The sequence below is a fragment of the Scomber japonicus genome, chromosome 14, assembly GCF_027409825.1.
Source record: "Scomber japonicus isolate fScoJap1 chromosome 14, fScoJap1.pri, whole genome shotgun sequence".
NCBI lineage: Eukaryota > Metazoa > Chordata > Actinopteri > Scombriformes > Scombridae > Scomber > Scomber japonicus.
In genome coordinates this window covers 27,058,140-27,070,876 of record NC_070591.1, presented here as the reverse complement: position 1 = coordinate 27,070,876, position 12,737 = coordinate 27,058,140, and the positions used below count along the sequence as shown (strand labels likewise).

The 12,737-nt window shown below is 41.1% G+C and overlaps 1 protein-coding gene across 1 annotated transcript in view; it reads left to right on the top strand.

Moving 5' to 3' along the window:
* The first annotated feature begins 1,214 nt into the window (after positions 1-1,214).
* The window catches only part of LOC128373359 (inositol polyphosphate-5-phosphatase A), a 142,828-nt gene continuing 131,305 nt past the window's right edge, over positions 1,215-12,737 (top strand). The window contains exon 1 of the mRNA XM_053333656.1: positions 1,215-1,691. Within this exon, the coding sequence (XP_053189631.1) occupies positions 1,614-1,691 (78 nt within the window). The 5' untranslated portion in view covers positions 1,215-1,613. The remainder of the gene's footprint in view (positions 1,692-12,737) is intronic.

The window sequence follows — 12,737 nt, the reverse complement described above, 5'->3', positions numbered from 1 at the left end:
AAAAAAGAGTCCTAAATAATGTAGGTAAGGAACACATACCTGTAAACTCCTATTACACATAACTTCATCTAATTCACATTCTGTGACTAGATTGACTAACCTCATCAAAGTACTTCAGCAGTACTGACCACACTTCAGTGTAAAAGGAATCCATCAGTGGTTCAATGTGGTCCTTGTGGACTAGATTTTAACTGCATTCTCAACTGAATTTCTTCTTTTTTTTCTTACATGAAGGATGAACAAGCTCGTGTTAGCTTGTGTCAGATATAAAGCATGCCTGTGGCATTCTCAAGGACACATGTCGTCAGTGACAAATATGCCACAACAAAGAGGTTGCATTGTCGTATGTAGTGTATGTCTCTGAACCTTGAAGCTGTTCATTGAGCGTGTTGCTTCTATAATTTAACCTGTTCATGCCAAGCACTCCATTAACATGGTATTAATATACTGATTTCATTCAAATACATGGAATATTGTTGTTTATTATGAGAAAAATAGAAATACTATGTAAACAGGACAGGTTCTTAAAATCCCCTCCTTTCAAAAGGTTTTTCATACAGTTGAATTTGAGCTTCATTGTGCAAAATAATGTATGTTCAGAGTTGGACACTCATAGGTTTTCACATTCATCTTCAGAAAATGGAAAGTTTCTTTGTGTTAATTGAATTGTAAGGGATGGGTCCATGAGCATGATTTGTGTGATGTGAACACTTGAATCCTCCAGTGCACAAACACTAAGAATGGACTTTACAGTGACATAGACATCTTGTGTCCATTAGTGAAACTTCTGAAATGAAAAGAATTTGCAATTTTTTTTATTATGAAATGAATGAGGGCGTTTTAAGAATTTTTAAAGATCATTTTTGTGTGGAAAAACATATTAGACACACATTATAATTGGAGGTAGAGTGTTTTTTACATTGGAGGTAGAGTGTTTTTACAAAACATGCCTGGAAGGGATCTTTAATATTTCAGCTGAATACAACACAAGTGGTGGACACACTGAAAAAGACAGCTCTCCCCATGGGATACCCAGCTGTGTCCGATAATGGGCGCCGTGAAGTGAAGAGGGGGGGAGCTGCTGTGTTTACGGTGCGCTGGCCCTTTAAGAGAGCCCCGTGTTTCCATTGGCACGGTGACGTCAGAGCACTGAAGGACTCCAGCCTATCCTCTCTAAACAGTGAAGGCAATGGTCCTGGCAGAGAGTCCTGCTTTAGGAGGGAGACTTTTTACACTGCACAAAGCTGGGGGGAACACTCGTCGCTGAAATGAGCCAGAGCCCTCGAGCACTCGCCGTGGATTAAAACGGGAAACTTTTAACGAGATGGCTCTGAACGTGAAAAAGTAGCAGGAGAGCACCAGCACGCTAACCGCCGCCGCCAAACGGACCTTCTACTGCAAAGCAACTCCTAGTAGATGCGCGGCCACTGCTGAAAAATATGCTCCAGCCGAGCCGCCTCAACCCCGGCTTCAGTCGCAAATTCTCAGTGTTTTAACCAGTTTCGAGAGACATTCGCCGCCTCCTGTTTATTAGTTAGTTTTTACCCCCGTTTCTTACCTGTTAATTGCGCTGTTCGAGTCCCCCCCTTCGACCCACCTGCGAGAGAGAAATTATGGCAGGGAAGCTGACAACAGTGCAGGGCACAGGAATACTGCTGGTGACAGCCAACGTCGGATCCCTGTTCGAGGATGTGAGTTTTCCCGCTGCTACACGCTGTCTGTCTGTCAGTGTCTTTCCACCACTCTTATGCATTTTCTACACATATTTAAGTCATTGACGTGATGCTAAATAACGTCTCAGCTTGTCACGACTCGCCTGAACACCTATATACTCTCTCACGTATGAACACATGGGCCTCTCTTAATATGCAGAAAGACACACAGGCTACACATGCAATGATTTTCCTGCCTGTCCTGTATGAATGGTTAGGTAAAGCTGTGTATCACTACTGCAATGTTAAGAGAGCCGACACAAGATCCAGTTGTTTTCTTATGTCTAACCTAAACTACAAGGATGCAGTTTACCTTTGCAGAGTACACCCACCTTTTTAAGACTGAGGTAAAAGGCTTGTATGCATCACAGCCACTAACAATAAAACTTATGTAAGTTTTAAAAGGGGGGGGAAAAAAGCAGCACAGCATATTTCTTTACTGAGTTTTTTTGTTTCTTTTTTGTTGACAAGACAATTACTGAGAAGCACTTTCCTCTTTTATTGCCTGTGACAGTTTTTTCTCTGCAACATACAGTGTGGCAACTGATGTTTTGACACCATCCAGTTCATTTTTTTCATTCATGTAAGGGCTGCCCTCAAGTATCTCCCCGAAACACAAGATACAGGATATTTCGTAAGCTGTGAGTACAGTGTGTTATGATAAAAACTGAAGCTGTATACACACACACACACAAACACATCAATGTCTTATTTGCACGATTATAAAAGCAGGCAGTACTTAAATATCACTTTAAAGCAACACACTTGTTCGGCCGGAGAAAGCAAAAGCACGCTATGTGTAAAAATAGGTGTGTCAAGTCTCCTAAGGAGTGCCTGTTCATGTTGAATGATATCTGTGGGTGTTATCATGAATTTTTGGACTCCTACCTTTTATCTATCTTAGGCCATGGCTTGGCACCTAATGGCACTGGTGTACAGTGTAATTCGAAGGTTGATTAAATGCTTCAAGTGTAAACACTTTGTGTCACTTTCAGTTTAGTGTTAATAGAGAGTCTCCCTCTTCCCTCTTCTCCACCCCCCCTTCCTTTTTCACCCGTGTGAAGTGCTGATCCCAAACATGAGGAAAGAGCTGTCTCCCTCACTGGAGTAAGCCTATAAATAGCCCGCCTCTCACAAGCGCCCAGCTTTGGGTGTCTCGTGGATTTTTTTTTCTTCTCTTGCTCCACCAGACGTTAAGCAGACTGAGTCAAAATGCACATTATAGCGTGTTTCCTTCTATAAGTGGACGCGCTGATCATATTCAGTGTGCTGGTGCCGCTTTTTGATGCATATGAGAGCTGAATGAAGTCTTTGTGGACTGTTTTTAACGCTGTCTCCACAATTAGATCTTATTTAGATGAAAAGATTCTGTGTTATGGTGGCTTAAGAAAGACAAAGTTGGACCTATATTCCCTTATCATCTCACATAGTTTGATCTCCAGATGGAAAATATGCTATTTTAAACTTTCCCTTGCTTGTTGCCACTCATATTACTTGGCTGCAGACTTCTGTGTTTACAGCCATTATAAATGTAAACACGCTATTAACATCCTTAAGAATTGTGGCGTGTTTGAAGAAGGAGTGTCATTCAGCAGGTATCGATTTAAAGCCTTTAACATTGAATGCACACAGATTGTTGTTTTTTCCCCCCTCCTGTTGATTGAAGGTGTAGGTGGAAGGTAAGATGAGGTCGCTGGGAAAAGGCAGCGCTGAGCCAATGTCAGCGACTGATGGATCGGATGATGTTCGGTGTGTGTGTGTGTGTGTGTGTGTGTGGGGTGGGGTGGGGAGGTGGGGGGTGGCGTTGTGGTGGTGTCTCAGGTTTTTAAGGGTTTTGATTGGAATGACGCAGATGAAATTGGGAGTGTGTGTGCGTAGAGAATACAGCAGACATAGTCAGTTTGACTTGCTCCGTTTGTTCTGAAAGTGAGTTTGTCCTAAACTTTCCAAAAGTGGCCGCCTTATGAAACCCTGCATTCTCTCCAGCATGTGAAGAGTGGAAGAAATTAGATTCACGTAACATTATTACTTTACTGTCATTAGTCCAGGACTGCGGCCTTTACTCCTACACACGACATGTGAGTTTTTGGATGTGAATTTTGAAGCCCTTAGAGGAAAATTTGTCATGTTAAGCTACACAAATAAATTTGACTTACTGCTGAAGCCCAGAGTTCAGATACATTTTCAATCTTTTTAACTGTACAATTTAAAGTTCAACAACAAACTTAACTGGTTTTACAGTTAACTCAACATGACAAGACACAGCTTGTGAACGTTGTATAATATCCTCCATGGTTCTGCAGGGAGCTTTTCAAAGTCTGAACAAATGACCCAGACATTTTTTTTTTATTATCAGCGTTTGGACACCAGGCAGAAAGTCTGCATTACAAATTATGGATGTGGGAGTTTGAAAGAAGCAGGTAGAGTGTAATGAAAGAAGCTACTGAGCTGCATGGTGGATCACTGTAAGAGCCGCTCTTACTGGAGCTTGACCTATACTAGAGACTAAAAGTCAGGATGTTACAGCCTCTGCACCAATTGTGACAAATCCTTTTAAAAAGAAATCTGTCTCTTGGGGCTTCTTCAACTTTATGAAAGTAAAATACTAAATCGCTGGTGTGACTCTTTTTGTATAGAAAGTTACTACAAAAATAGCATATTTCTATGAATTTTCAATATACTTTACATATTGCCATTATGTACAGAATGTGTAGCAAATTAAAGTTAAGATCTTAAAGTACTTAAAGCATATCGTCAGTATCAGTTGGAGCAAAGAAAAGTCTTCAGAGTTTCATTCACCGTGAACATAACAAGACATAAATATCTCAGATTTTGCCGCTTCTGCAATCTTCACTTTCCGCCAAATTTAATGAGCGGAAATGTGGACGGCACCACTCTGCCATTGCAACTCACATTGTGGTCAGAGGGGGGCGCCTTCAAGTGCTTCTCGTAAACTCCAGGTTTACTCGGAGTCTGTATTTTTAACAGTAAAATCATAACATTGGGATTTTGAAATACCCCGTTGTACTGTAATACTGTGATACCACCCAAACCTTCCATAAACATACAGTATCAGTAGATTTTCTGTTTATAAAAAACACATTAAAACACCAAGACTGTGCAAACAGACAAGCGAACAGGGAAGAGAACCTCTCTCAGTCAGTCTCAGTGCCTTGTAATTATTTAGTCATACAATAATATTGTTCCAAGACGCTGTTTTGCTAGTTAGATGTCTCCGTATTTTTCTAACCTCATAACACTGCTCTGATTATTCCCTTCACACTGTTATTCATTATGGCAAATAATCTCCCTGCAGCTCATTAGGATATTATCCTGATCCAGTTATCAGCTATTGTCTGAGCAGCATCTAAAGCAAAATACAACCCTTCATCCTCCAGCTTAAGCCATTTTCTAATCCACCAATCCGACTCTATGTGAATCTAATTATGATGGAATACATTATATTCCCTCTCGTGTTTTAAAATGGCTTTCAAGAGTTTAGCTTTTATTTGCGTTTTGCTGAGTCTCAACAAACTCAACAAACTCAACAAACTAATCCCTCCAGCTGACAGCCGGTCTGTTTGTTTCTTAAGTTTTAGCAGTCGGTCATTTGGTCAGTCTGAACTCAGCAGGGTTCAGCAGCGAGAGGCCACCACCGCACAAAGTAGAAGATGATACACGACCCAAAATTTCCCCTCCACTTCTGTTTGGTCTTGATTTATTTATTCCTGCCAGATTCTGCCCTGATTCTGTCACTTTGACTGTTATCCTGTTTCAGTCAACTACAGCATTTCTCATGTTTAGCCATGTTGAGCTTTTTGACAATTCACTGATATCGCTCAAAAGCGGCCTCCCTGTGTAACAGAGTCTCTTTATTTATATAGAGCTAATAATGGTACATGCTGTTGTTCCACATATTAAAACGCTCCCAAATGATGGTGAAGTCATAACATACATTAAGTCCCCTGAAACCTCAGGGTTTATTCTCTCCATGGGTTGGTTTTTTATCATCGGTTCCCATCCTCAAGACTCAGTGGGAAGACGCTGCAGGGATCCCATGGGTGCTGCAGGATTCCTTAACTAAAGTTAGCCTTTAAGTTACAGTTCAGCATACAGTAGACAAAGCCGATTAATGATCCTGCTTCACTGTCTTAGTAAGTGAGTTAATGAGGATGTTAATGAGGATGTGAATGACTTTCCAAATCCAGGCGATGCTATGTAATACCAAGGACTGTTTCATAAAGCATAAAGTATAAAGATCACCCAATTCTGTGTTAGACCTTTTTAAACCAACATCACACAAAACGTATTAGGTTTTATACATATGTTTGGAAATAAGGGTCAATAGGCCTCATTTGAAAGAAATTACACCTCATTTTTGATTTAACACCTGTTGTCCTCCTGGGTCAAAAATGACTTGAGGACAACATTCATTTCTAGTTGGAAATGAATACTAATATTTGGGTGTGTTTCACACCAATAATGTTTGCTTAGCTTAGTTTTAGTTTGTTTAAACAGGTGGAAGCAACGATAGCTGGACTCTGGTGTCACCAAATAAGCGCACCGCGGCGCCTGAGGCGCAGCTTTTGTTTTTGTCGAAAAGTGGATGGAGGCGTAGTTCTCGAACTGTGACCGTAATCCACTTTACCAACAAAGAAGCAGGAAAACAAGTCCATAAACATAAGGTCAGGATGTTGAAAAGTCACGCTCAGAGAAGCCTCACTGAACAAACGGTTCATATTCCAATATCTTTCATGTTTTTCCGTCTTTTATCTGACATGAACATCTGAGGGAATATATCAGAGACAAGCCTGTGCAGATGGGTCCATCATGCTTCATTTAAATCACAGGAGCTGGAATCCAACTGAGTTTAACTTCCTCCACCACTCAAAAAAACGTTTGACCACAGCTACCACAGCTCAGGCCTGTGAATGAGCCACTTATGAGTCTTTGTTCACAGGCCTTGGTTTCACTTGCGGCCCCTCAGCGTGGACCCAAATGAACTCGACCAATTTTCCTACGCTTTTTTTACTCCAAACACAACATAACTATAGGTGTCATGTGAGTGTCCTTGTCTGTTCTGTTTGTGTGTGTGTGTGTGTGTGTGTGTGTGTCCTGGTAAACCGAGGCTGGCTCTCTGACAGTAATTGAGAGATCATATCATGACTTTTGGATGTTTTCCAGTGGAAAACTCTGTTAGATTAAGCGGAATGATTAAAAACCTGACAAACAGATGCCAAACTCTCCTGCTTAGTTTTTTTAATATGTGGAAGCTGATGAGATGATTTCGAAAGGTGCACTATTTTTTTATTTAACGATTGGTTCTTACATTCTCGAGTGCAGTAAACACCGGTCAATGTCTGCGGTTTCCTTTTTGATTACATCCACTTTGTTTTTGATTACATACACCTCTTGTTTGCCAAGCCCAAAGATGACCATATGGTGATGCAATGGATTACTATGAAGCTCTTTTTGTCTTCCAACTTATTTTTTCATCATGTCTCAGATACCCCCCCCCCACCCCTTTTTCTCTTCTATCCACTGACAGCTCATTAGCTCAGGCTATCAACGCCCAGACCCCACTGAGCTGCCATATTTACACCCACTAATAATAGAACAGAGCAGGGGGAAGAAATACCTGACTGACTGTGTCCTCAAACCTGGAAGCTCTTCAATGACTGTAATACAATGTGTTTTTTTTTGTGGTTTTTTAAAGAATTCGAGGACAAAATCCAGCCCTCTGCATCTCATTAGTAGAGAAGGAGCAGTGCGGTCAAACTGTATTTCCCCTCTAAACATATAAAGATGTGACTGCAGCCAGCAAAGACCCTGGAAACTATATTTAGCTTCTAGTCACATGGTTGATGGTAGTGAATTCCCTAACTTGAATAATCTAATTGAGCATTCAGGGTGTGTATTTATAGTGTAAGGAAAAGCGGCAACAAAAGCGTGATCCCAGACACGATGCTGAGCCGATAAGAAGGGTCGGGACGGATATGAGAATGGCTTTATTCTTAAAAGTTTGCATCCCGTGTTTTTTTTTTTTTTTTTCAAGGCGCCGCTTTTATGAGGAGAACGGCTCGCCTGTGACTAAATACTTCATCCGACAGCTCCCCATCTCGCTTTTTCTTCCTCTGCCAAAACTCTGTTCCAGCGTGTTGCTGCAGGAGTGGAAAAGTTTATGAAAGAAAGATCAGATGATGCTATTTTGGTGTTCTCTCTCTTCTCCCCCCTCTCTGTCTCCCCCCCCCCCCCCGCTCTGCTCTGCCCTCCTCCATCCTGTCATAACAGGGAATTAGAATTTCAAAACGAAAAAAGAAAAAGGAAAAGACATCGGAAAGAAGCTGCAGCTGAATGGAGCAGCTCCCAAATAACACTCCAGAACATACTAGGTTCCCATAGAAAAAAAGCCCTTTTAAAACACTTAAATTGTAAAATGAAAGGTATTTGCATAACTTGGTATGAATCCTGACACTAAGACAACATGTTTTGCATGTGGTAAGCTGTTGTATGGAAGATCATTTGCATGGAAATCTCATTTTGGAAGTGTTAAAGTCTTGAGGGAAGCCCTGCAGCTGGAAGCCACTCTCTACACAGCCTGTCACTCAGTTTATATTAAACATATCTCTCCCTGTTCTGAGAGGTAAACTCAGTGGTCCGGGGTTTCCTTCACTCAGCCAGTGCCTCTAATGATGGAATGTTCGCCAGCCTTTACCGACATGTCAGAGCCTGTTGATGGAACAGCAGGACAGTTACAAGTTAGCTTCCACTAAATGTCAAGCAAAAATAATGAGATAACTTTTTATCTCATTAAGAAGGACAAGCTTTCTGTCCTTTTTGACGTCACAGCCTTCGACCTCGGCTTCTCTAATTTATAGCGTTCATCTGAAATTATCGGAAAGACCACAAACTTCTAATGAAATAATTCCATTCACCAGCGGTTAAAGGAATTCCAGCTGTGAATGCTGTGAGTCACACCAGCATCATTTTAATACGGGAAATTCAATTAATTTTATTTGAGTTGCTGAGGATTTGCTGGCGAGGGCGTAAATCATTAAATCTGCTTGAATTTTTTTTTAGTGTCTTAAATTTTTTTTGAATTGAATTGAGTTCAGTTTTGGCACAGAGAGTACAAAGTGGAGGACGCTACATGCTGCTCCAACTAAAATCCAACTAAGTGTGAATTTTGTGAAGATATATGCATGGTGGCCTACTTCCCTTTTGTTTTTAGTCATATTGCTTCCTGGCTTCACCCAAATGACTTCACGGTTCTCTTGGAGGTCTCTGTCACGCTGTTGTTGCTTCATGCGATTCATCCTAAACTACAAATTAAGAAATTAGTACAGGGTTAAAGTACAGTCTTACGTTATCTGGTCAAATGGGAGCAGATTTCCCACTCAAAGCCCGATGAATTGTTGAAGGTGTATCCTCCTTGTTTGTTTGTACTGTATCACAGCTTATCAGACTGTTTTGCTCAGCTCTATCTCCCAGGTGCTGAGTCAGGTCATCGTGCCCTGGGAACAATACGAGAGTCTGGGTAGGCCCAAGCCAGCTGAGAGCAGAGGTGTGGAGACGACTATATCGCTAGATGTGGAGAACGATCGGTACCCCCCTTTCCTCCTCCGCCCCCGGCCGGTCTGAACTGTTGATCTAACCAGGCAAAATAAGCAGTCACTCAGAACCAGACAGTGGGGAGTTTATAGTTGGGGTCTCTAGGGGGATATGACACATATACACAGACATATATGTGAATGTTGAGACTGTGATATATAACATGAGACAGCAAGGTCCATACAGCCAACTTTTTTCCAGAGTTCAGTGACCCCCCCGCTGTCCCGCCCCACACAGCCCCCCCCTTCGCTCAGTAGGATTTGATTGAATGTGTGTGTGTGTGTGTGTGTGTGTGTGTGTGTGTAAGGACGGGACAATGAACAACCAGGCCCCATTGGACACAGATAAGGAACTGGGATAAGGGTGGGAGTGTCAACGCGGAGGGCAAGGGAAGTTTGGGTTCACTCCAAGAGCCATAATTATCTAGGATGGGAAAGCCAGAGCAGGACAACCCTCACCCCCTACATACCCCCTACTCCACCCCCCACCCCACCTCACCCCCCGGGTATTGAGTTATGGGTTCTTATCGTGTTGTGTCATGATCAACTTCCATCTCCTCTGTGGCTATGTGGGTGTTGAGTTTTATTATTTTTTTGTGGCTGATTTTATCTGACACCTCTATTTCATTTAATTACACAGAAGGTAACAATCACCTCTTGCTGTAGCGAATAACAAATCGCGCCTAAAAGAGCCTCTAAATTAATTACAACGTACTATTTAATCGACACCGCTTGCTGCCAATTTTCACTGACACCAAAATGTAGCGCTACAACCATAAAAAGGGTCAAACCTTTCCGTACTAACTATAAATTGATTAATATTAGCACCAAATGAGGCATCCTAACCATATTTTTCATGTGTGAGCCATAACCTGGTTATTAACCTATTTATGACATGTACAGTACATGCATCAACACAAAAAAATAGGTTAGTCAAGCATAGAGCGCTCTGAGCTGGTAAACACACTGAGCTGATTAGATGCATTGATGCTGAGTGCTAGTTGACATGCAGACAGAAGTTATCTCAGCACAGAACACACACGCTGTGGATTACCTCCATGTCCGGACATGCTGGCCTGTTGCGTCATTCATTGTGTGTTATGATGAGTGGAGTGTGTAGTGAGTGCGGAGCGCGTTTACGATATGTTGAGATCCACTGTTCCTCGCTTCTTGTGTTCACAGTTATCTAAATGGGTACAATGAGAGATAATGAAGGAGAGAGTCAATACCAAAAGGACTGTTGATAATCATGATATATTATGAGGTCCTTGATGCACTAAATTCCACCAAATCATTAAAAGAATACATTTTCTCTTTTTCTTTGAGATGGCTGTCTCTGATGTCTTGATATAATGAAAATGAATGAAACTTCACTTGCACGACTCTCAAGTTTCAAGCACCTTTAAAACCTTGTTGCAAAGCCACAAAGTATCTGTAAGGCAAAACTAGGAGTCATTTTTAATGTAGTGTCTACAAGGGTTGTACACTTCTGCTGACCTGATCACAGGGAAGTGAAGTGTTAGTGTCTTGATCACACAGTTATGACACAATGATGTGTTGTAAGAACGTCAAATTTTGTCACATTCGGAGGAAAAGAAGGTTCTATGTATGTATGTGTCATGTATATATGATGTAAGTATTTGATAAAGCAGCCAAGTTTTCAGTCAGTAGAACCAGTTAGAATTTTTTAAGGTTGTTTTTCATATCCGGGTTCTGTCCATACATTGACGAGAATCATGACCTTTTTGTTTTTCTTCTCCTCACATATTGATGTGGTTGGAAAGTTCACAGCTTTTTTGCTCACACACGCAATAAAAGTCAAAGTTTGTGCAATCTCCCGAGGTAAAAGACTTTTGGTCGGTTTGCAGATGTGTCATGAAATAGCTGGTATTTACACCTGGACTTGTGTTCAGTATTTGAGCTTGCGTCAGTGCTGTTTATCAAAGGAATTTTGGCTCGTTTTCGTCTTGTAAACCCAAAGTGTGTGTGTTTAAAAGAGCTTAGCTTTAGCAACAGCAGGCGAGTCGACCCCATTTATATATATTTGAATCTATCATGTAACTTGGCTTAGCCTCGGTTTTACACCTCTCATTGTGTTTGTTACAGTTAACACACCCATGCTTTTCTCTCTCGTTCCTTGCCCGTGCAGACTATTCTCACAGTCTGCAGGGGAGACGCACGCATGCTGAATGATTACAGAAGTGCTCATACCTCTTTTTATCTCTACACAAGCCAAACTTCTTAAATAAAGGAGTCGTGGCTCGGCGCCTGCCCCGTTCTGTCGTAGAAAGCGAGGCCTCCGGATAGGCTGTCCACTCCACTCTGCCCTGCATTACACCAATACAACTCTTATCACTAGCAGCTGCACTTTGTTAAAAAAAAAAAAAAAAAATGCAGAAAATTGTATATTGGTCACAGATATCACATGCTTTTATAGATTGGATTAATGGGAGGCGTAGCTTTGCAAGCCTGGATTTGCTACTGGCTTTACGTGGTATTTTTATAGGCTCAGCAGTCCGTCACTGTCAATGCACTTATTCCAGAAATGACTTTATTAGTGTTTTAGCATTTGAATGCATCTGTTATTTACAGCCATCATTCTGTCTGGGCTCAGACTCTCAGCTAATACAGTAAATAAAACAGTTAATGATTGGCTGCTTGTTATCCTGACCCCAGTATAATCTAAACTGTAGAGTTGTTGGTTTATTGCTGTTGAGATGATAGAAGATGATATTTACCAAAAAAATTTTTTGTAAATTTTAACTGACTTTGGTAGGGAAAAAATAACATCTATGCTTGGTATTGATGAATTAGCCCCTAAAACTTACCAAACTTTTAGAATTTTATTAGTCAATTAGCATATTTGTGAAGATATAATTTGTCAATGTGCTTATCACTGTCTGCCCAAGGGTTGCCAGATCTGGTCGGTGATTGCAGCTTTTAGAATAAATATAAACTGTATAATTACATCAAGACTTTGGACCGAATGGTGCAAGATGTACTTCCCCAAAAAAAGGTGAACTATTCCTTTTAAATGTAGTTGTAGGCTCTACTACACCTCAATCCATATCAGCAGTTACAGTTACATATTTGTCAACCATATGGTAACAAGGTGACATGATACTTCAGTAAAAATCCTAATAGTACACTCTACACTGTAAGGCCTTTAAGCTTCATCCATCATTCTAGATTTATATATTACATGACAGGTGTGAAATAGCTCCTTAAACCCAGCTGGTGGTTTTTAAACAAGCTAATTGACTCAATGATGTTATTATCCTCGTATCTTGTCCTCACAAATGCTTACAAAATATGTCCTCTCGCATATCTGAAGGCTACACGATGACAGTCACATGTCACAGGTCCTCCGAGGCAAACTCTGATGAACTCGTTTTGCAGGTTATTTTGGACACTT